At 33.8% G+C, this 22,790-nt stretch overlaps 2 protein-coding genes and 2 pseudogenes across 3 annotated transcripts; 1 reads left to right on the top strand and 3 right to left on the bottom strand.

The window, feature by feature from the left end:
- Window positions 1-542: 542 nt before the first annotated feature.
- On the bottom strand, window positions 543-2,039 carry LOC132062273 (cytochrome P450 94A2-like). Its single transcript, XM_059454874.1, has one exon. It carries the CDS (start codon window positions 2,037-2,039, stop codon window positions 543-545), a length of 1,497 nt encoding a protein of 498 aa, XP_059310857.1.
- A 3,084-nt stretch (window positions 2,040-5,123) lies between these two features.
- Window positions 5,124-11,910, bottom strand: LOC132065461 (uncharacterized). Of its 2 annotated transcripts, none has more exons than XM_059458869.1 (5): window positions 11,770-11,910; window positions 7,799-8,055; window positions 6,739-6,950; window positions 6,065-6,332; window positions 5,124-5,552 (listed from the first exon to the last, which is right to left on the bottom strand). In XM_059458869.1, exons 2-5 carry the CDS (start codon window positions 8,051-8,053, stop codon window positions 5,262-5,264), a joined length of 1,026 nt encoding a protein of 341 aa, XP_059314852.1. In that variant the 5' UTR covers window positions 8,054-8,055; window positions 11,770-11,910; the 3' UTR covers window positions 5,124-5,261. The 2 variants fall into 2 exon arrangements, with proteins under 2 accessions (XP_059314852.1, XP_059314851.1); XM_059458868.1 differs by having other exon boundaries at window positions 11,700-11,906.
- Window positions 11,911-17,884: 5,974 nt separating this feature from the next.
- On the bottom strand, window positions 17,885-18,039 carry LOC132065831 (U2 spliceosomal RNA; annotated as a pseudogene).
- A 1,533-nt stretch (window positions 18,040-19,572) lies between these two features.
- LOC132062924 (CEN-like protein 2) lies at window positions 19,573-22,298 on the top strand (annotated as a pseudogene).
- The last annotated feature ends 492 nt before the right edge of the window (window positions 22,299-22,790 follow it).

Below are 22,790 nucleotides of genomic sequence, written 5' to 3'. Positions count from 1 at the left end.
CAGTCATTGTAATTTAAATTTGAATCACTTGCAAAGTTTTATGCATTTATAGATAAAGACAAAAAGTCATACGAAAAACTTATGAAAATGTACTTTGTACAAATAAAATAATGTGTTTGGGTTGAGATATGTCTTATTGTCTGCAAGCTTTCTCTTTTGCTTTCCGAATAACATAACATACATGAAATCCAACTATTCATCAAATATGCAATGCTGATTACATATGAAAAGCACATCAAGCATTTAAATTTTAATCAACATAGATTTGTGAAACTGTATGGGATTGAAGTACCTTACACTGGTTCAGGTTCCTACGTTTCTAGGTTTGTTTGATCTCCTTTTTAGTCCTTCTTTATACTCCCTCCGGTTCAAAATAAGTGTCCATTAGCCTTTTTATTTTGTTTCAAATTAAAATAAGTGTCCACTTACATAATCAAGAAAAAATTAACTTTATTTTTTTAGATTTACCCCTTTTTACTTAAGGCAATAAACATGTACGAGTATTATTATTTAAGGGTAGTTTAGTCAAAGAGTAGCAATGCTCAATGACGCTCTATGATTCTTACTGGAAAGCCATGTCTCATCTTTGATGTTATAAATACATCATAATGTGGAGAGAAATTGTCCTGAGCCGGAATGACTCGGAAGCGCTTTAGGATGGTGGCAACCACCATTTTGATCATCACGACTGCAATTTCTTTTCCTAAACAAATCCTTGGCCCTGCTTGAAACACTGGATATGTGAAAGCGTCTCTCACGATGAAATCCCAGTCATCACTACTGGATGTGCCGCTACTTCTTCTCTCCAACCATCTCTCTGGACGAAAATCAGCCCAATCTGAGCCCCACAATTCTTGTGATCTTCCCATAGCGAATATGTGGAAGATTATGCTCGTCCCCTTTTTCACCTTTGTACCATCAGGCCAAACATCGTCTTCCGCTGCTTCTTTTGTTTCCACAGGGACGGGCGGATAGAGTCTCATGCTCTCATATATACTAGCGTGCATGTAAACCATGTCGTTCAAACCATCTCTCTCTCGAATTTCCCTGACAATCTCTTGTTCCACATCAGGGTTACTCGAGATCAGCCAAAAAAACCATGTTAAAGCCGAACACAACGTGTCCTGTCCTCCAAGGATAAGGTTAACAGCTGTATGAACAAGGAACGTCTCGCCTAGTTGTTCACCCTGTGCCCTTCTCAATATACTTGTAAACACGTCCTTGTCCTCCAAATCCTCCGTCATGACTAATCTTTCCTTCTTTTTTGCGATAATATCACCCACAAATTTGTGAATTTCATCAACCATGAGCCCAAGTCTTTTCTCGGACCCCGTGTTGAAGAACTTTTTAGCTTTCCATATCAGGAGTAAGGTAGTATACCTCAACATACTCCACTTCACAGCAGTTTTAAAAGTGTCGGCTAAAGGCGTTGGTGGCATTGAGGGTAATAAATACTTCGGATCAAACCCAAACCCGATCCGACATACCAAATCGAATGTGAGTCGACTAAATGTATTCTGGAGATCAGTTGTAGCAGCATTTTCCTGAGCTGCTATATTACTTAAAAAAGGGACAAGACGACCCGAGAGCTCTTGCTCTGCTACAGATATATAACCATGAAACTTTTTCGGATCGAAATCATGGCGCAAAAACTGTCTCTGTGACTTCCATTCCGAGCCATCAACGAGTAGAATGCTCTTCCCAAACAAATCTGATAAAGCTTCTGTGAGTCTGCTCTCTTTGTGGTAGTTATTGAAGCGAGTCTTGAGAATATGCTTGACATTGGAAGGGTCTTTAGTGATTATGATATTTCGCCCTAGCGGAGCTTTAAGTGTATATGTGGAGGATGATAACTTGTCGAAAATTTCACTAGTCCACTGGATAATCCGGTCGCGATTTCTAATGAGTTCCAACAAGGAACCAATTAGGGGATAGGATTTTGGGTAAAGCTGATTTTTCCTTGAAGGAATGAAGAATAAAGCCAGAAAGAACAATCCCATAAGAGAAAATGCCATATAGCAACACGACTCAATATCCATAGCTAACATAGATCTTAATTTCCCTTACGGTGTATTCCCTTACGGTGTATTAAACTTAAAACTCGTTAAATTTATGTACTGCAGATGTACTTCGTGCAAAAGGAATGAACCAGGTTGAGGCTTATATAGAGGATTGTTTGTCATTAAAATAATATGTACGTTGTGTTTGCAGCATGAGTAGCATTCACAAATTAAAAATGAGACAAGACATACAATCATAAATGAAAACAAGAGGAAGGTCGAAACTACTATTATATGGGACATTATTACATCAACTAGTGGTTGACATTAATAGTTACAGAGGAAGAGATAAGGAGACTTAAAATATATTATGAAAGAGAATTAATGATGTTCAGAAGAAAAATATTAAACAAAATCGTGATATACAATATGTTCAAAAAATATATAGAGGAGATATGTTATTCTCAACATATTCATTAGTGATCTTGAGAATATGCGATGAAACTTACTCTTTTTCACACTTATTGTCAAACTCAAAGTTGTACTTTTTGCACATCAATGATTAATGGATGCTTTAATAAAATGGTATTTTAGAAATATACTACAAATCTTATTTTATACTCCCTCCGGATCAAAAAAAGAGTTCACTTAGGTTTTTTTTCTTGAATAAAAAAAAGAGTTCACTTAAAGAAATCAAGAAAGAATTAACTTTATTTTTTCATATTTGCTCATATTAAGTGTTATATGATCAAATCCCAATGTCTATTTAATTAGGGATAGTTTAGTCAAATAACCTATTTTTATTTAGGAGTTAGTGGGCATTTGGCCATAAAAATTATTCACTTTTTTCCGGAAAATTTTTTCACTTTTTTTACTTTTAGCGTTTGGCCATAAAAATTATTCACTTTTTTCCGGAGTTGTATTCCGGAATACTAAAAACAAAAAAAAATTATTTTTGAAAAATTTCACTTTTTTACGCTACATTTCACCAAAAACTACAATTTCAAAAACTATTGCCAAACACAACTCCAACTTCAAAAATTCCAAAAAAAGTGAAAAAGTTTTTGATATTTATGGCCAAACAGGCCCTTAGTGTTTTCTTAAAGGGTGTGTAAATGGCTAAGTGGACTTTTTTTTTTATTCGGAGGGAGTACCTTACAAAAATGTTTTCTCAAGATTAGTAATGAATTCCCACTACCATTACTCCCTCCCGCAAATCAATGCATTTGCGACTCCCAAGATCTAATAAACAAAGCAACTCTGGGCTAATAAATTCTCCCAGCCCCTCCCCATGCTGCTCTTCAAAGCCATCAATGGCCTGTTTAAAAATATCGAGGGATGCAGCAAAAATTTTGGAGAATCCGCTGTACATGTTCTAGCTTAACTTTCAAAAAAGTGAGCTTTGACATATGTTGTTCTAGGGAGTTGTCATCTATCCATTTGAAATAGTCCTTTGCTTCTTTCGGTAGATATTGGAAAGAATGATACAAGGTGCTACAAAAAGAAAGATCTTAACGGGAAATTTCTTATGCCAAATCATTTTGGCTATGAAAAAAGAACTCTTATGTCTCCTCAATTTAGAGGGGATCCAGAATTGAAAACTCTATGGATTCAATCTTTTAAGATTTTAAGTTTGAACCCGTTGAATTATAAAAATTATAGATTCATGTCTTCTATTTATTGCAATTTTAATAAATTTTTACATGTAAATTTACGCTTCACGTCATATAGTATGACAAGAAGATTTACAAGTAAAATTTCATGTGGTCTCAGGTGTCCAAATAGCAGAGTCATCTATTACCACAACAATTTCAAGACCCTCCACTAAAAGCTTAGGATTAGTCTTCTACAAAAGCAATGTATGCATGCGATAATGCAAGTGCAAATTGTTGAAATGCGCAATTTTTGGACAGCCAAATCCCTAGAAAAATCAAAAATACCAACAAAATCACGAGCGAGAAAGAAGTCATTAAAAAGACACCCGTTGTAAAATCTTTCTAGAAAAGCACCATTGAATTTTCAAGGGGCTTTTCCAACAGGGTAGGTAATTCCAACTTCCAGGGAAAAAACTAGGATGCCAGCAGCAAATGTCTAAACGTCGAAAAAAATGGAACTTCTAGGTAAATACTACTCTCTCTTTCCCAAGTATCTCTCTTTCCCAAGTATGTGAAGGTGTTCGCAGTATGAGGGACAAAGCATTTAATTTTGACCATGAATTCAAGTATAGGTTCTTCAAATATTTTGAAATAAAATTTGCATATTTGAAAACTATACAAAAAGTACTACAAGCCAATGTAGCTAATGATTCGACATATTTTTAAGAAGTTTGAGAAAATTATAGTCAAAGGAAAAATCGTTTTGACTCCCCAAATAGTAACACCTTCACATAAATTGGGATGAAGCGAGTATGGACGACCGATTGTTGCAACAATCGGTCGGAATATCTGGAACTCCTAGGACATTATTTTGATGCTTCCGACGACATAGTCGGAAAACTTGTTGGCTGACTGACGAAAATCTTGTGATTTTTTCAATAATGCAGGTCGGCCAGCACAATACATATAATGCCTACACCAGGCACGTCCAAACAACAAACAAAAAGCACAAAAGTTCCAATCAAAAACAACAAACAATTGTAAAGAAAATAAAACACAAACAATTTAAAATGCTTTTAAGCAGCTTATAGTCAACATTGTCACATAACAATCTTTAGATGGCAAGACTTAATTTCTTTTCAAGAAAAACGTGTCACGTTACGAAAATTAAACAAAACATTGTTATTAGCATATAATAGCACTTCAAATCCAAAAAGGAAAATATTTTACTTGAATTTTGATCCCAAATGTAGCATCATATTAACATGTACAGGGAGTATTCCTTACCAATAAGACAAGAGTTTGTGGTGGAGTAGTAAGTACTATCTCACCTTTAAGGTAGATCTTGGCCGAAATTTTCATAGATGTATGTAGCCATCGCTGTTAGCAAGTGCTTTATCCCCCAATGTGGAACTCCACGGCACGAAAGCAAGAAACGAGAGTATTCCTTACTGATGTTACCTATAACAATGTAACTGTTTTGAAATGCATTCTGAATGGAAAAGAGAGCCTTAGCTTAAACAGTAGATAGTGGAAAACTTTAACCTCGGCTTTATTACACAAAGCTAATGAAGTTCATAACTATCGCTTAAGTTTATAATCACAACTTATGTAGCATCATAACTACAAATACATGATACTAACTTTACGTCATACATTTTGTCATTCAACCAGTGAAAAGTTTCCTCAAGATGGTTTCACAATAACTAGCATTGTAGATTAACAAATGACCAGCATTAGGAACCTCATGATATTGAATCCAAGGAATCTTCTCTGCTAGATAACGATTGAGTTCGCGCGGAATAATTCTGTCATCATGCCCTTGCCAAAGATGGACCGAACCCTCGTTATCTGGAAAAGGATTTTTGATTTCCGTTGGAGCAAAGTCCCAATTTGCGAAAGCAATTATCATGTCCCGATACAAACATTCAAACTCGCCCTGCTGTCGTATCTTTTCCTGGACAAAAACATAGTTCCAGAATTATGACAACCATAACAGTAGTCAAATACCAGCTATACTAGCGCAGCATTAGGTGTGTTTTTACCAAGGAAAATGTTTTCCACTGAAAATATCTTCTTATTTTTTGTATTTGGTAAATAAGCAGAAAAAATATAATTCCAACAGCATTTATATATAATCTTAACAAACATTATTTGGCGATGAGTAGGCGGGGGGGAGGGGGAGGTGTTGGGATTGAGAAGGAGACAATCAGTATGGAATAACACAATGAAAGAAAGAGATCAATATAGGCGATACAAATTAGTTGGGAAAATGTTTTAGTATTAGTCCGTTTAATTAGGTTCTATGTTTTCTAGAAGTGTTTTAGTCCTACCAAGAAAACATATAGAACTTCTAGTACTGTTTATTTTTATTTTGCATCTTATTGGTCTGAGAACTTCAATCGAGGCGTAGTTTTTGTTCTTGTAATTTGCTTTGTATACTTCTTTTACTAAAAGAGAATCATTTACCTGACCAAGACTAGGGGCAGCGGATAACTGTTTCACCATTTCTAGATCTGGAGGACTAAATATCGCCATGTTCCCTTCCGTAATACTTAAAGCACGGAACCACTTTTGGTTCATCCACCAATGAACCAACCATGGAGCATAATGCACAATTCGAAATGTTCGTTGATCTTGTGCAAGCATCTTCCCTAGACCTTCTTTCGCTAGGTTCGGAGGATAACAGGACCACCAATAATTTACAAACGGAACAACAAGGGAAACTCCGGCCAGCCTGCGTGGACATTCAATTCGTTGAAAAGAAAAAACCGAAAATGGAACTTTTCAAGGTATCTAATTTCAAACAATACTCCCTCCGGTCCAAAATAATTGATGTTTTAGCCTCTAAAAGTTGGCCTAAAATAGTTGATGTTTCACAAAACAAGAAGGTATTGAATTCTTTTTCCCAAATTTGCCCTTGACACATTCATAGTCCCCATGATAATTATGTCAACCTAAAAGAAAAGAAAATCGTAATTAAGGGTATTTTAGTTAAAACCCTCTTAATTTTTAGAAATAAGTGAATTCCTTAATCCATATGCCAAAGCCTAACACATCAATTATTTTGGACCAGAGGGAACATGAAACAGGGTGAAGTTCATTTCCGAGTATCAAAAGAATGTAATAGATGAAAATGGTACCTATTAGGTATATACTTTAGGCAACTCCATAGAGGATAGGCTCCCATGGACACGCCAAGCAGATAAAACTTGGGCCCAAGTTGCAACTTATCAGCTAGCTCCTCAATGTCGAATGCTTCACTCTTTACTGAGCGTTTTGGATGTGGATCACTCTCTCCATAACCAGCACGATCATATTGTAGGATATATATTTGGAGCTCTTGTATTAGGTCCTGCAAACTTAACACACAATCAGCCAAATGAAATACAAAATTCAAGTATCAAAGGTTTATTAAAGACAATCTTCAATTCTAATGATAGAAGAAAATTATATGAATCAGGTCTATTGTAGTTGAAATATGAAAGTGCAAGAAAAGAGCGAAGTTTTATTTGCTTGTACCAGATTCACACATTACTGTCAACTATCAAGTGTCTTTAACATCAGACTCAGCAAGATATTTCAGATTTTCTACCGTATTGTAGGTGCAAGCGGTCATAACATATATAATACTTCCTCCGGTCCATATTAAGTGGTGCTTTGAGCTTGGGCACACCTCTTAAGAAATTCACTCACCCCTAAGAAAGTAAGAGGTGTTTTCACTAGATTACCCATAATTAAATACTCCTTCCATTTCAATTTGTTTGTCTTACTTTCCTTTTTAATATGTCTCAAGAAGAATGTCTCTTTCCTAATTTGGCAAATCTTTAATTCCAACATCCCACATGGCATATTTGAGGCCACAAGATTAAAGGATACTTGGTACATTATACATATCTTTAGATTAAGACCACAAGATTCAAAAGTCTTCTTTACTTTCTTAAACTCCATGCCCAGAGAAACTAAGACAAGCAAATGGAAACGAAGAGAGTCGTATCTATTTGTTATGGTTTCTTGGTTATGTAAAAACCACTTATCTAAATAAGGATAAATTTGGAAAAAACAATCAATACCTTCTATATTATGTGAAACATCACTTATTTTGGACCAAAATGAAAAGGTAAAAACACCACTTAATATGGAACAGGCGGAGTAGCTACTAAAATGAAGATGCTAAATATGGAGTTTTATAAATTTTCATACTTGGGAAATAGGTAATGTCAAGTCTTTGGAACTATCAAAGCCATGAACAATAATGAGCTTGTACTTTGCCTTCTCCTTGGCAATGCCTCCCTCTTTGTAGGCTAAATGTCTCCCATCACTGAGTTGGACCCTTGGCGAAGTCACTGGAGGACCACCCGGAGAGCCGCAAACTTTTGGAGGGGGAGGCTTAAGTAATGCCAAATAAGCCCATCCCAGCACCCCAACTGTTGTTGCTACTGCTATTTGTGCAATCATAACTAAAAAGAGAAGGGATAAATAAGACAATAGAGGAATTAGGGTGCAAAACTTATGTAGACAAAATATAGTAGTAATGAGGAGATTCGAATACGTTGGAATAGTGACAACACATGAAAGGTAATGGGAATTGCTTCCCCACAGCTGTCATTTTCAGCATAACCGCAGCCAATTATATATCCTAATACAACATAGATGCTCTACATCACAGAATTATGAAGTCATAAACTTTAATTTATTGCCTCACTCATCTATTGACTTGGCCGTCAAAGACATTCTATCAAGAACCTCAGCTTGGCTCACTGATAAATTACAGGATATCCAAGACAATCCTGTCTGACCCAGTGCATATTCCTCTAGACAGACGGCTCGTCTTTTATGAACACAAATCAAACATTATTTGACAGTAGAACTCAAATTTCAAATCAGACTTTTGGAAGGCATTTTTCATTAAATGTTGCACAGCAAGAGCAGCTATGAGAAAAGTGTATAGTCAGTAGCTAAGGAACAAGTGCCTTATAAAAAAGGACACAAAAAGCTAAATTGCAATTTTGGTCACAGATCATTGTATTCACTGTTATGCTCGCGTAGATATACTTCAAACGCTCTGCATGTTACGAGATCCTGCCACAATAACTAGTACTAATTTATCGCCCCCAGGGCTTTGATCTAATGGCGACAGCACATGATGTGTGAGTTAGGCGCACGTCACAAGTTCAAAACTTGTTGTACACAAAAGCCTGATATGTTAGCGGAGATTGGAGAAGGATAGAGTTGTGAGCCCATTACCCATCAATTTCAAACACGTGCGACACTAGGCCTGCAGAGATTTCTCGATTATCAAAAAAGAAAAAACTATACTACTACATCACCTAATGAAATCTGCAACGCACTTGCCGACTCTGTGTTCTACAAGTACAACAGAAATGACACATAACAGACTATCCTAGGTTTCGGTGTGATAATGAAACTGAGGTTCAAATTTCAGTAAGCCACACAATTGCTTTCCTTCTTCTTAAGAGGTGCTGATGATCCAAAGGCAATAAGATCATATTTCAGAGGAATTTATATTACAGAAATCCACAGTGATTAGTATGTAGATATTCGCCGTACCTGAGTTGTGGAAAAGCATCCTTCATTGAGATAATGGTAAGCTTATAGAACAAAGATGAATCACAGAAATTAGCAAGGAATTGAGAGTTCTTGTTTACCTGCACCTAAACTTTGGTGGCTTATCAAAGTAAGAATAGACAACAGATAAAGGATATTCATGTTGTTCCTCAAATGACCCAAAAACGGAGATGTTAATGTACTAGCACAGTTGTACGCTATTTTACTTGTTATTGCTTATAAATCTCATTGCCCATTAGGCAACATATATCAAATCAACAGAATATATTTATGCATTCTAGAGCCCTTTCTGAACTACTACCTAGGGATTCCAAAGACTATCTACAACTGAGGGATGTCCATGTTATACATTCTGCAACCAGAAACAGAATTCCGAACATACGAGAAATTTATTTTCTAACAATTGTTCAGTATGTGGATGCATTTCAAATTGCTAGTAAAGCCAAGCTTTTTTGGTTTATCAGCTTACTCCGCCTATATTTTACAGCGACCTGGTGTAACACACACTAAAGGGTCATCCTAGAGAGTTGCAGAGGCAGGCTGCTGAATTTCTGTCTCATCTCTAGTGGTTGCTACAGTTCGAGATAGTAACTCCTAGAGTTATCTCAAAATGTGAAAAGAAAAGGTTTATTGTTAGGCTTCTTCATAGGAAGTCATCATTAGTTGAAGGCTATGTTGCTTGGACTCTTCAAAAATGTTGACGGGTGCGTGTCGGATCCTCCAAAAATGTCGGATCCTCCAAAAAGTAGCATTTTTGGAGGATCCGACACGGGTACTGTAATGAAGAAAGATGGTATTCAAATGACCTAAATTGCAGATTCACAAAGAGGGATCTGCTCCTAAGTTTTCTGGAAAAGAACACTGATAATAAAAAAAAGAAAACAAGAAAAGGGAGGTTCCAGATGCTAAACAATAAGAAACAATAAAAGCAAAATCATCCACACCTCTTTTAGGCTAGTACTCTCCTATATATGCCTACCTATGCAAGTATATTCTTATCCTTTCTCTAATTGCTTTTAGAGGGCACGTTCCCGTTAGACTTGGGGACCACGTACTGGTCAAGGTGTTTTGGTAACTGTCTATCCCTTGTACTGCACCTAAGAATAGTTGACGTGTCCTGTTGAGTTGTTACAGGTACGTGGAGAGTCCGAGCAACTTAGGTTGAACATACAATAGAAAAGGCACTTCATGTTAATCTGCTCTTGCAGGTAAGATCCCCGAACAAAGTCAAGTTAGGATCTTTAGTCGCGGTAGAGGCGCGGGGGGAGCTAGAATACGGATTACGGGTTTGGCGGAACCCATTAGCTTAGGCCTAACCCCTGTATTTGTCTTAAGAAATCCATTGAATATGTACAAATTATTAATCTAGAACCAAGTTACTTAACTGGATTAGAATACTGAACCCATAAGCTTCAAATTCTGGCTTCGCCTCAACCTAGAAGTTCTCCTCACCATATTTTTATTTTTTAACTTCTTAGTTCCAAATGGTGCTCGAGTCACTTCCCCATAAGCATCTAGTGCTTGAGATATGTTCTATGGAAATCGTGTTTAACTCTGACTGTCTAGAACTGAATCTTCAAATGTACAACTAAAGGATTCAATGCAAATAGAATGGATGGATCAATCACTAACATAGTCTAACCACCATTATCACACAACAACTACTACTACACCTCAGTCCCAAGCAAGCTGGGGTCGGCTATATGAATCTCCACTCCTTCTATTTAAGCTCATATCATATTATGATTGCTATATGAATCTCCACTCCTATTTAAGCACATATCATATTATCATCATAATAAATAAAATAAAAGTGAAAAAATACATTTATATACACACACACACACACTCCCTCTGTTCCAAAAAGATTGACACTCTTCGCTTTTCGAGAGTCAAAACTTTTAAATTTTGACCGTCTGATTTAACATAGAATCTTTTATTTTTTCGAAATAAAATTTACAAATTTGAAAACTAAGTAAAAAGTACTATAAGTCATCATAATTAATAATTTAAAATATTTAAAAGACGTATGAAAAGATTACAATAAAAGAACAACTCGTTTGGCTCTTGAAAAGCAAATAGTACCAATCTTTTTGGGACGGAGGGAGTATATAATACAATAAAGACCTAATGGTTTCAAAACTGCTATTGCTGAATTTCTTGTACATAGGATACAATTAACCCAAAAATCAAGAAGCCAATAACCACAGTTTAAAGGACATCAACATTCAAGATAACACATATATCATTAATCCCACATCTAAGCAAATTGTTCATCATATGCCCATTTCACTAAATACTTCAAAATGGACAAATGAAAACAGCATATCAGACTAGCAACAACTACAGTAATACAGATCAATCTAAAACTATATGCAATCAAAAAAAGTTCAAGAATATCAACAGACCAATCCCAAATCTCAAAGATTCAAGAAAACATAAAAAATAAAAACAGAAAAAATAAGTCCAAATAAATAAAAAGATCAATTTTTTAAAGAAAAGAAAAGGAACCTACTTGAAGAAAGGAAAAATGGGGTATTTTTCTTGGATTTTCTAGTGTGAGCTCTAGCAGATGCAGCACTTACTTTTTTGCCACTTTGATTCACAGCCATTAGAAAAAAAAATGTATAAAAATGAGAGAATGAGCAGTGAGAATTTGGTGTTTTGTGGAAGATATTTATGTTGTCAGTCACTTCCAAAGAACAGTTCAATGAAACATGATGATGTGTTCTTGAAGAGGAAAAGAAAAGCCTACAGGGATAAACAGTAGTAGTAGTCGTCAGTGGCGGAGTAAAAAATTTTAATTAGGGGTTTAAAAATATGAAGAATAAATACACGAAAAAATAGAATTTAACATCTACTATATATATTAAAAAATAATTTTAATCTTATATATATATAATGTAATTTTTTGTCGAAAGAACTCGAATAAACCATGAAGCCTACTTAGCTCTGCCCTGATGGTAGTAGTACTAGGAAAGTATTTTAAGTATGAGAATGTCTTAAGATAGGACAGCATTGTTTGTCTTGATTTGTTAATGTTAGTCCCAACTGAGAGTGAAATTTTCCCCCCAAATGCCGAACCTTACTAGAGGCTACCCCCTAGCTAAATTACTTCGTCGTCTCAAAATATTTGTCATATTTTCTTTTTTTAATAGTAATTATATAAGTTTTGACTAATATTTTAAGATTTTTTTTACTATATAGATATGAGAAATATTGCAATTTATAGTGTTTCTCGTATAGTTTTGAGATATCCAAATCGTAATTTAAAATATTGTATTATTCTAATCCACTTTAGCTTCGAAAATTAGTTAAATTGACTTTCAATAAACGTAACAACTAATATGGAACAAAGGGAGTAAAAAAGAAAAAATGCGGTTTTAAACTCCCTCTATCCGAATTTATGTAACATTTTTCATTTTTTCAATATTCAAACTATATAAATTTGATCTACATTTTATACTGTACTTTTCATAATATTGACTTGAAAAAACTGCAACTTATTGAACTTTTTATATAGTTTTGAATATCCAAAATTTAGTTTTAAAATATTAAGTTGATATAATCTAATTTAGCTTCAAAGATTAAAATTGACTCAAGGAGAATTAAAGGTGCCACATAAATTGAGCCTGAGAAAATACTTGAAATGTCAACAAATTTTAATTTTAATTTTTATAATATATAATTAAGCATATCTAACCTACAATCAATCAATCGAAATACGCACTCTTGATTTCTCTTAACAGTGCTATGTTCCATAGAAACCAATAGGATGAAAGTTACTAACGTAGTATAGTATACTATACCTTAAAATCCATATAGAGCCTGTTTGGATGGGCTTAAAATAAGCAGCTTATAAGCCAAAAAAAAAATAAGTTGTGGTAGGCTAACTTTTTTTATAAGCCTTTTTTCACTTATATAAGTTCGCTTTTTAGATAAAGTTAGCCAAATAAAGTAATTATTTTTTTTAGGCTTATTTTATGCACAAAAGAAGAATTAAAATTGTAAACTACCCAAACACTCAAAAAAGTTGAAAACGAACATTATAGCGAACTTATAAGCCAATCCAAACGGGCTCATAATACAAACCTTATCCTTGGGAAATATGACTTGATGTATTTTGCGAAATTCCACTTTAAATGTTAGACTTCCAACCTTAAATAAAGTCTATTGTTTTCTCAATTGTTTATTCTTAGTGAAAGAAGATTAGTAGTACTTGATGTGCCAAATATTCCCCCAAAAAAAAAAAATATGTCATTGCTTACGTTTTTCCACCTAGTGGTCGACTAACATAACAATCATGCAAAGGAAAATGGCTGTCTAACTAATTAAATTTTTCTGCTCAATCTAAAAAGGGTAATTTCTAAACACAAAAGGGCACTTTTTCCCGTTTAATTTGTCTTTTTTTTCTTTTTTTCTTTTTGCATTTTGCCCTTTCATAATATAGTATACTCAATTTCTGAAATCGGATTCGGATAGGTGCTTTTGCTTTCGTTGGTTCCAGTTGTTTTGTACATAGAAAAGATACTCAATAAGTGATTTTAAGTAGGGCCAAAATTTATTTTTTAAAAGTTATAAAAAGTTAGTATTCTTCTAGAAGCGGTTAAAATTATTGGTCAAGAACAAATAATTTCTTACCCACCCACCTCATCAGGAGCGTAACTTAAACCCTTGACGTACCGATTGATGATGGAGGTGCTCAACCACTTGAGCAAGTCTCACTTTTCGTCACACACGAATAATTGTTCCAAAGAGTGATAATAATATTTTTTAAATTAGCCAAACAGTAGCTGCTACTTTTTAAAAATACATTGCCGGAAAACACTTCTAACAAAATTGTGCACTTTTCATATAAGAAAATTCTGAAAGCTTGGTCAATCTGCCAAGCTTTCCTTCAATGAAAAATATATAAAAAGATGCAAGGCTTATGAATGGTCATTCAACTTTCAAATTTGTTGTATCAAAGGCATTAAACTAATTTTTAGAAAAGAAAAAAAAAATTAATTCAACTACACATATATATTATAGAAACTATATAAAAAAAATCTATCAAGAAAAAACAAAAGTAGGCTGACATATATATGTACAAACTTGCTGCAAGGAAGCAGAGAAATCAAGTAATGAGTAATATATCATTTATGGGGTTTTTTTTTTTTTTTTTTTTGAGAAATCATTTAGGGTTAATAGCTTTTGGTTCCTCAATTATTAGTTAAAGATTAATTTTTATCCTTGTAATATTTGACTAAGCACAGTTAACCTTCAATTACTTGGAATGTACACTTTTGATTTCTTTGATAGGAATATTCACAAATTTTCAAGATTATTAACTGCTACGTACGTACATCGTTTAATTACCCATGTAAAACTTTTATTGTAACTCCATATTTGAAGTCTAAAAATAGTATAAATATAACATATTTTCTACATAAATGGACCAAACAAGACACATTTTAATACCCCTATCTTGCAAAATGAAAGTTTTAAATTAGCTAGTTGGTTATATACTTTAACATATACCGCCGTATTTCATCCTTTTGCCTTTAAATTTCACTTGAAATTAAATTCCATAGAAGTATTTACCATCTTTGTCATTTTTATTGTCTCCTTTGTTCGGACATTTTTGTTTTCAGTATTCTTCCCCATATGGAAATATTACAACATACGTAGCAGAATATTCTAATTACAAGTGGTGGTTTAGGTATATAAATAAGACCTGTGTAATCCTATCCTAGGATATGGAGATTATAATCAAATAAAATGCAGTACAAGGAATCTCAATTACATCATTTTTGTTATTCTATCCTACATACCTAATAAATAGTGGAGCAAAACAATATTCAAAAATTTGCAGTGTGGCTGAAAGGAAGAAGGAGGGTCGTCTCAAAATAGAAGAATTTAGTTATTTATGGCGCCATTCCTTCATTTAGAAAATATTCTTAATTAGTTGAAGTTGTACTTTTTGAGGTCCAACCCGATAATAATAATAATAATGGAATATATCTCTAAAATTTCTAGTGGAATTTTGTGCTTCAACCATTAATATATTCAACCATTTTGCATGAGATAGTGGTAGAATAACATTCTTACGTGATAGTTTATTGCTAGCTTGTTGCTAGGGGACAAAAAAAAATAGGGATTAGTTACGAAATTCATTGTTAATCTATTGTTAAATATAACATTCTTACGTGATAGTTTATTGCTAGCATGTTGCTAGGGGACAAAAAAAAATAGGGATTAGTTACGAAATTCATTGTTAATCTATTGCTAAATAGTGCATAGCTAATATATATTTTGATAATCGGTCGCTAATTTATCGTTAAATAATATTAGCAACAAATTTTTGGATGTTGAACCCCCTTTGATTTCTTCGTCTATTTACTTCTTCATATTTTGAACCCCCTCAGTGAAAATCATAGTTCTGCCAATGCCGATGCGCGCGAGTAGGGCAATGCATGCATGCACCTAAAAACCTGAAAATCACTAAACTTTACCTAAATATTATAGAAAGTCATGAGAAGGAAACAAAAGAGATATTTTATATGATACTTAAGAAAAGTGAATTGGTATAGTCTTTGGTGTTTGGTATGCTAGCTTATTGGGCCCAACTGTTTCTTCTTCCTTCACATATTATCAAAACCATTGATGCTTTAATTTCTGCAGAAGTTATGTTTGGTCTGCCTCAAATTTGATTACAAAAAAGGCACTTGTGTCATGGGAAAGGATGTGTCTGCCTAAGTCAGTATGTGGTCAAAATGTCATTAATATCAACCTGTGGAATAGAGCAGCTATGGCAAAAGCATGTTGGGATCTTACTCTTAAAAATGACAGCTTGTGGATTAAGTGGATACATGTATACTACATTAAAGGCAGGCAAATGACTACTATGATTATTCCCCAACAGGCTTCATGGATGGTAAAGCAGATTATAAAAGCATCCACTACTTTGCAACTTGTCCAGATAACACCATCATCCAAGTAGAGTGTGATCAGAAGCATTTATCTTCAGTTATTGTCTCTATTGCCAAGGGTACACTGGAAGACTTTGATATTCAAGAATGATGCCAGACCAATGTGGTTACATCTACAGAGCAGGTTATTCACGTGGAAAAATTAGCTAAATGGGGAATTCAAGTTAACCCTGCTTGCTCTTTATGCCAGTTGCAAGATGGAACACTGGAACATCTTTTTGTTCAGTGTCCTTATGCGAAACAGCTATGGAACAAATTGCTTCACTGGCTTGGCCAACCAGTCCAGAACTTTGTCTCATGGGATGTTATTTAAGATGGGTTGTACAGAGTGCTAAGGGGAAATCCAGTTCTACACAAGCTTTAAGTGCGTGTTTGCTGAATGTGTTCATGCTTTGTGGATAGAGAGAAACTCTAGAGTATTTGAAGGTAGGAGTACCACCTGGAAGCCAATAGCCAAACAAATTGCCTACACCTGCACTGTTAGAGCCAGGTCCAAACTGCAGATGTATTTCAACAAGCTCCAGTTCTAGTTGCCTGCTAGTGACCTTTGATCCAATATATTGTTTGTTCCTTTTGTAACTGTTGTCTATGTAGATTTTTTTGTTGTTTTGAGATAGCTAGTTGTGTTGGCCAAGCTATGATTTTGTAATTCTGCACTTTTGGTGAGTAATGGAAAGTCTAACTTACCAAAAAAAAGTGAATGATTCGTGGTTTAAAAATATTGTTTACTGACTTTATGTGATATTTATACAAAATTGAGTATTTTCTTATCACAACAAACAGTTTAATAACCTTGTATGCAATAAAACAAAAATTATAAGTGATCATTCGTACGTGAAATTATTTCTCAAGATTCATCCCAAATGGAAAAGAAGATTAACAAAATGAGCACTAAAGAAAAGGCGGCAATACAATAAGAGAAAAGAAAGATGGAAAAAAGAGAAGCATGAGGGGAATGGAAGCAGCAAAACAAGTCAGCTCTTCCAGGAAGGAATATCTAGAAAACCTGAAGTGGAACTTAGGTTTCTATAAGGGAATGTCCAACTTTCATATATTACCAGTTCAAGCTGCAAGTTCCCTGTTTTAACATGACCTTTTCCACCATCTTTTTATTTGGTGGGCTTTGTGGGTGGAGTCCGTTTATACCCTCGGCATTTCGGGGCGAATCTACTATTGAAGTTACGGGTTAGACAGAATTTAGTAGCTTTGACACATATTTTGTAATGTGATAAGGAATTTAATCTCTCTCAAACTCAATTGTTATTTTGTCCAACAATTCAGAACTTATTAACTTAAAACTCTAGATCTGCGTCTCTATTAAAGAAATCATAATATTTGATTGATAAGTTTCTAATAGAAGAAAAATAAAGGATTTAAGTTAATATACTGATTTTGTAAATATTCTTACACTATCAATAAATTTTAACTTATAACATATAGCAAGTTAAATATCATTTTTACCATTACATCAATAACTCAAAAACAAAACCCTCTTATAGGAAGTTCATGACATTTCGTACCTTAAATGTGAAAGGCTTTAAAACTTTGGTAGCTTCAGAATATAGCCTAACAAATATCTACAGATTCCATAAACTTATTTTTCTAAATAAGAGATAGTGCAACTCCTGCTAATATAATTTTAGGAGCACTTTCTTTTCTTTATTCCTTCTTATATTTTGAATCTTTTTCCTCCTTATAGTCTCTTCTTATTTTATTTTTATTTGTTATCTTATAGTCTTGAAATGGGGTCGACAGTGCCAAAGCTCAGGTTGCTTCCCCTAAATAATAGAGTTAATATCTTGTAAACCGATAGGTCACATCTAAAATATTGAATTGATAAGAACAGATATTACTTGACATGAGCTAAAAGGCCAAGAAAGGTATAAGTCTCCTCTTATTAATATTTCGATGACTAAAGAATTTAAATCAAAAAGCAAGTCCTATTAAAAGTTCATGTATGCTACAATAACAAATACACTCTTTTTCGTTTTATATAATACTTTTTGCTTTTTAAAAGGGAGACATGCATTTTTATATTTAGAATTTCTTTAAGATGAAATTTTTGATTTTACATTTAATGACATGTACTTTATAGTCACGAAAATATCATTACATACTTAAGCTCACATTAAAAAAAAAATATCCTAAACTCTTGTCACTAATCAAATAGTGTCATACGGTATAAAATAAAGGGGAAATTTCAATAATATACAATCCAGCGTGAGAAATTACATTCATGTAACCATATTTTTAATTTACGTTCGCATAGCCAATTTTTCACTCTATACAACAAGTATACAGTAATATGCAACTTTATACACCTAAGAGGTAGTCAATGTATCAACCTTGTATAAAAGTGTATAATGGTGTATAAGAGGTAATTATACATACTTCTACATTGTTATACAATATTATACAAACTTATACAAAAGGTATGTATATATAAGAGGGGTTTATACATGCGTATGAAAAGTGCTTGAGTTTTGATATTTTTTAACCTGAGAATCAATGAAGCAAACAAATCCAGAAACTGAGAAGAAATGAACAAAATCAAACATATGGGTTTGCATCCATTCAATTACTGGAGTGTTCAAATTGTTGCAAAGCAACCCAAAAACAAGACTGAACAAACAAAAATTAACTGATGGGTCTGATCACCGCCAGGCCAACTTTGTCGCTAACTCGGGTAAAAAATTAAAAGTGGGCTAAAACAGGTAATTATTTTGCCCTAATTAACATAGAGTGTAAAAATCCCTAAAATAAAATGGTAGCAATTTATATGTATATATGTTGGAAAATTGCATACACAGAGTGTATTTGTGGTTGGGGTTCATTAACCTGTCAAATCGTCTTTATCCCTCGTTCTAAAACTTCTTTTGATCTCCCTTATACTCCCCTCAAACAAAACAAATATTCTCTAGCTTCCTAGGATAAACAATCACTTTCTCTAGCTTCGTAAGTTAAACAATGACTTTAACACTTTGAGCTTATAGGAAAAGGACAACCTTTATCCCTCCTCTCTTTTCTTTGTTTCCTAGCTTTATATATAGCTATATATTCTTCTTTTTCTGTTTCAATGGCAATATTTGATTGGGCATGAAATTTAAAAAGAAAATTTTTTAAGCTTGGAGTCTAAAACAAGTATTGGATACTTGTGTAATTATAATTATCTCACTAAAGCAAAAAATGAGAAGTTTAAAGTAAAATTATTTTTAAATAAGAAAATATGACATTTAATTTCTTTTTTAGACGGGCTAAAAAGAAAATATATATGCAACATAAAACGGAGCTGAGTGCGATATTTTAATCCATTTCTGACACTTAGAATAATCTCAACAAGCTATAGGATAGGTGCATTTTTGCCACTATAAATATAGGTTTCGCAGTTCTTTGCTCCACAAAAAAAATCCAGCAAGAAAACGAACTTACAAGAGTCACTATTAGTAGTGATATCTTTCATTCTATATTTTTGCCATTTTTTCCTCTTCATTATGGCAAGAACGACAGATCCCCTTGTGATTGGTGGGGTGGTTGGTGATGTTGTTGATAACTTCTCCCCAACTGTTAAGATGTCTGTTATTTATAGCTCCAACAAGCATGTCTATAATGGGCATGAGCTCTTTCCATCCTCTGTCACCTCTAAACCTAGGGTTGAAGTTCCTGAAGGTGACATGAGATCATTCTTTACACTGGTAATTTACACTTATTATTGTCTTTTAAATTTGTTTTCTTCCCTTGTTGTTTTTTCTATTTTCCATCTAGTGTTTGGTACTCGTTTTGAGTTTAGATTAATCTAGATTCGCATCAGGATAGGCCTGCTTTGGGATACTCCTTGCTAAAGGCGACATTGTTTCAAGATTTGAACTCAATACCTCTAATTTATAAGGATGGAGGGCTTACCATGCATCCCACAACAACCTTAGGTGACCTTTTTTTTTTTTTGTGTCATCCCATGTTAGATACTCATTTTTGCTACTAGAAAAATGCGAATTTTTTACGGATATTTTTGTCGAAGCGCCATCAAAAATATGGAACGTCCGAAGGAAGTCCGTCATAAACGTTCGGACGAGCTAGTTTTCAACGGTTCCTTCTAAAATTCGTGTTTTTTAATAGTGTTTTTGAGGTCCGACTAATTCGGATTCACACCGAAAAATCCCCTTTGAAGGCTTTCGTATTCAAGACGACTACATTTTCAAAGCTTGAACTCGGAATTTCTAATTAGGGATAGAGGATACTTACCACGCAGCCACAACGTCTTTTGATGGTCTTCTTGTTTGTTTTTTTGACCAGTATTCTCACTTCTCGTATCATGTTCTAAACTTTTTTTAATCAAATTAATAATTGATAGGTCATGACTGACCCTGATGTTCCTGGTCCTAGTGATCCATATCTAAGGGAGCATTTACACTGGTATGTATCATATGCCTTGGTTACTATTACATTGGCATCCACTTTGTGTAGCAATGTTTTTCCTTTCTAAAAAGAATAGTAACTTTTTGTATTTGGAAACAGTTTAGCTTAAAGTTCTTACTTTATATTTAATGGGAAATTTTTACAGTTATACAAATATTATGGAATATTTAAAGCTACAAGTTTCAAAAGTTTTCTTTCATATCTTCTTAAACTTCATATCATTCTTATAAAAAAAGTATGTCAGGGATAAAATGGAAACGTTGGAAATAAAAATTTATTAAAAAGAACATTGTGACATTTCTTTTAAATCGTAAAATAGAGAAATTAAAGGACGCTACTATATTGACAGGGTAGTCACAGACATTCCAGGCACCACAGATTCCTCATTTGGTACGGAAGACTACTCTATTTTTTAATTCTTTCTGCCTAATTAATATATTCCATTATGTGATGTTTATATAAAGGTATTTGGAAAGATCTCATTAGTATTAAATTATTTTCTTAAATGAAATTTAGTTATTCTCTCTGTTCTAATTTATGTAACTATGTTTGAATAAGTATGGACTTTAAGAAAGAGAGAAAGACTTCTAATACTTGTCATTATAAATATGTCATAACATTTGTGTGGCTATAATACTTTTGGAACATGTGATCTTAAACATTTCATTGGATTTGTGCAGCTATAAAAGTTTTTCACTAAGGGTAGCCAAAAAAGTTTAAGCTAAAATGTTTCCAAATTTACAGTATTATCATTTTTTTCAACGGATTAAGACGGAATTGTTGCCATACGAACTAGAACGAAGGAAGTATTAAGAACTTCACAAAAGAAAACTTATTTACACCAGATCAATGAATGCATAATGTGTTTGAACATACAAAACTACTACTTAATCATGGTTAATTAATATTTATTTACTTCATTAATTAAATCCCTTAATTATGGTAAGTTGCATTCATTTGGTGAAACACTCAATGCGGGTATCCACCGAAGAATACCGCACATGAAATAGTATCCATTATTCAAAACATTTTGTTATGGATAGTTACATGTAATTATTTTTAAAATGGCATGATAGTATAAAAATTATTGGTGCTAATAGTAGGGTGCAGTGCTACAATATCAGCTACGAGTTAGGACGAATCCAATGACTTTTGCTTAAGCCCTATATTTATATGAAACTTATTAAATATTTATAAATATCAATTTGTGAACCAGTAACTAAAACAAAATATAAATTTGGTGACAAATTCAAAATTTATAAACTTCAAATTTTGTCTCTGCTTATCTGTCGAAATGTTTACATCAGGAAAAGAAGCAGTGGGGTATGAAATGCCAATGCCAAATATTGGAATCCATAGGTTCGTGTTTCTTCTCTTCAAGCAGAAGAAGAGAGAGAGTGAATGCATCACTATCCAGCAGGAACCGATTTAACACCCGAAAATTCGCAGAAGAAAACGAGCTTGGCTCTCCAGTCGCGGCGGTGTTCTTCAACTGCCAGAGGGAAACAGCAGCCAGAAGGCGCTGATGAAAAATCAGAATTCATTCATGCAAAATATGTAATTGTTATGCAAAATATGTAATTGTTATGCAAAAAAGTAAGACTTTTTGGGGTGGTTTTCACACGTTGAATAACTTACTTCAAAAGAGTATATATCGCAGTTACATAATCATATAGCGGCATGTAATATCATAGTAATTCTTATTTATGTTTGAACTCATAAATAGTACATTCTCTATTTCAAATTTCTGTCTTATTTTTAATTTAGTCTGTTTCATAAAGAATACTCCCTCCATCCCAATTTAAGTGTTTTGATAAATATATAGTTGATCAGTTGATGATAGTTTAGGTAGAAAACACAAATACCTGATAGTTCAAATAGAAAACTTACAAAAAAATTGATACTTCAAGTGTGTTTTTGACCATTATCTCTAGATTTTTTGTGAAGGTCAATTCAAGGCCTTTCAAGAGAACATTGATTTCAGCGTGGAATGACGATTGCGTCAATGCATGAGAAGCAAAACCTTCCTTCCATATTCCGTCCAAATTTCGGACCACTCCCCTGGCTCCACCTACTTTAGATCTAGCAAGGGTTGGAAGAGCTATTGTGTACTCTCATACTAATACATGAGCAAAATCTGCAAAACTAAAACGTTGTCGGAGTTAACGTTGGAAATATAAGGCAGACTTTTGATAATATTATAGGGCACAAAGAGGATAGAA

This window comes from Lycium ferocissimum, chromosome 7, assembly GCF_029784015.1.
Source record: "Lycium ferocissimum isolate CSIRO_LF1 chromosome 7, AGI_CSIRO_Lferr_CH_V1, whole genome shotgun sequence".
Lineage (NCBI taxonomy): Eukaryota > Viridiplantae > Streptophyta > Magnoliopsida > Solanales > Solanaceae > Lycium > Lycium ferocissimum.
The sequence above is the reverse complement of the archived record's forward strand: the minus strand, read 5'-3'. Positions and strand labels throughout refer to the sequence as shown.

Bases quoted from the DNA above. Each gene is read 5' to 3' on its own strand.
- LOC132065461 (XM_059458868.1), bottom strand. From the start codon at position 11,796: ATGGCTGTGAATCAAAGTGGCAAAAAAGTAAGTGCTGCATCTGCTAGA. The intron at 6,951-7,798 runs GTATGAAAATTT...TTAAGTTTGCAG, and splicing joins TGACATTACCTATTTCCCAA to GACCTAATACAAGAGCTCCA. The intron at 6,333-6,738 runs GTACCATTTTCA...ATGTCCACGCAG, and splicing joins CTAAAGTATATACCTAATAG to GCTGGCCGGAGTTTCCCTTG.
- LOC132062273 (XM_059454874.1), bottom strand. From the start codon at position 2,039: ATGGATATTGAGTCGTGTTGCTATATGGCATTTTCTCTTATGGGATTG.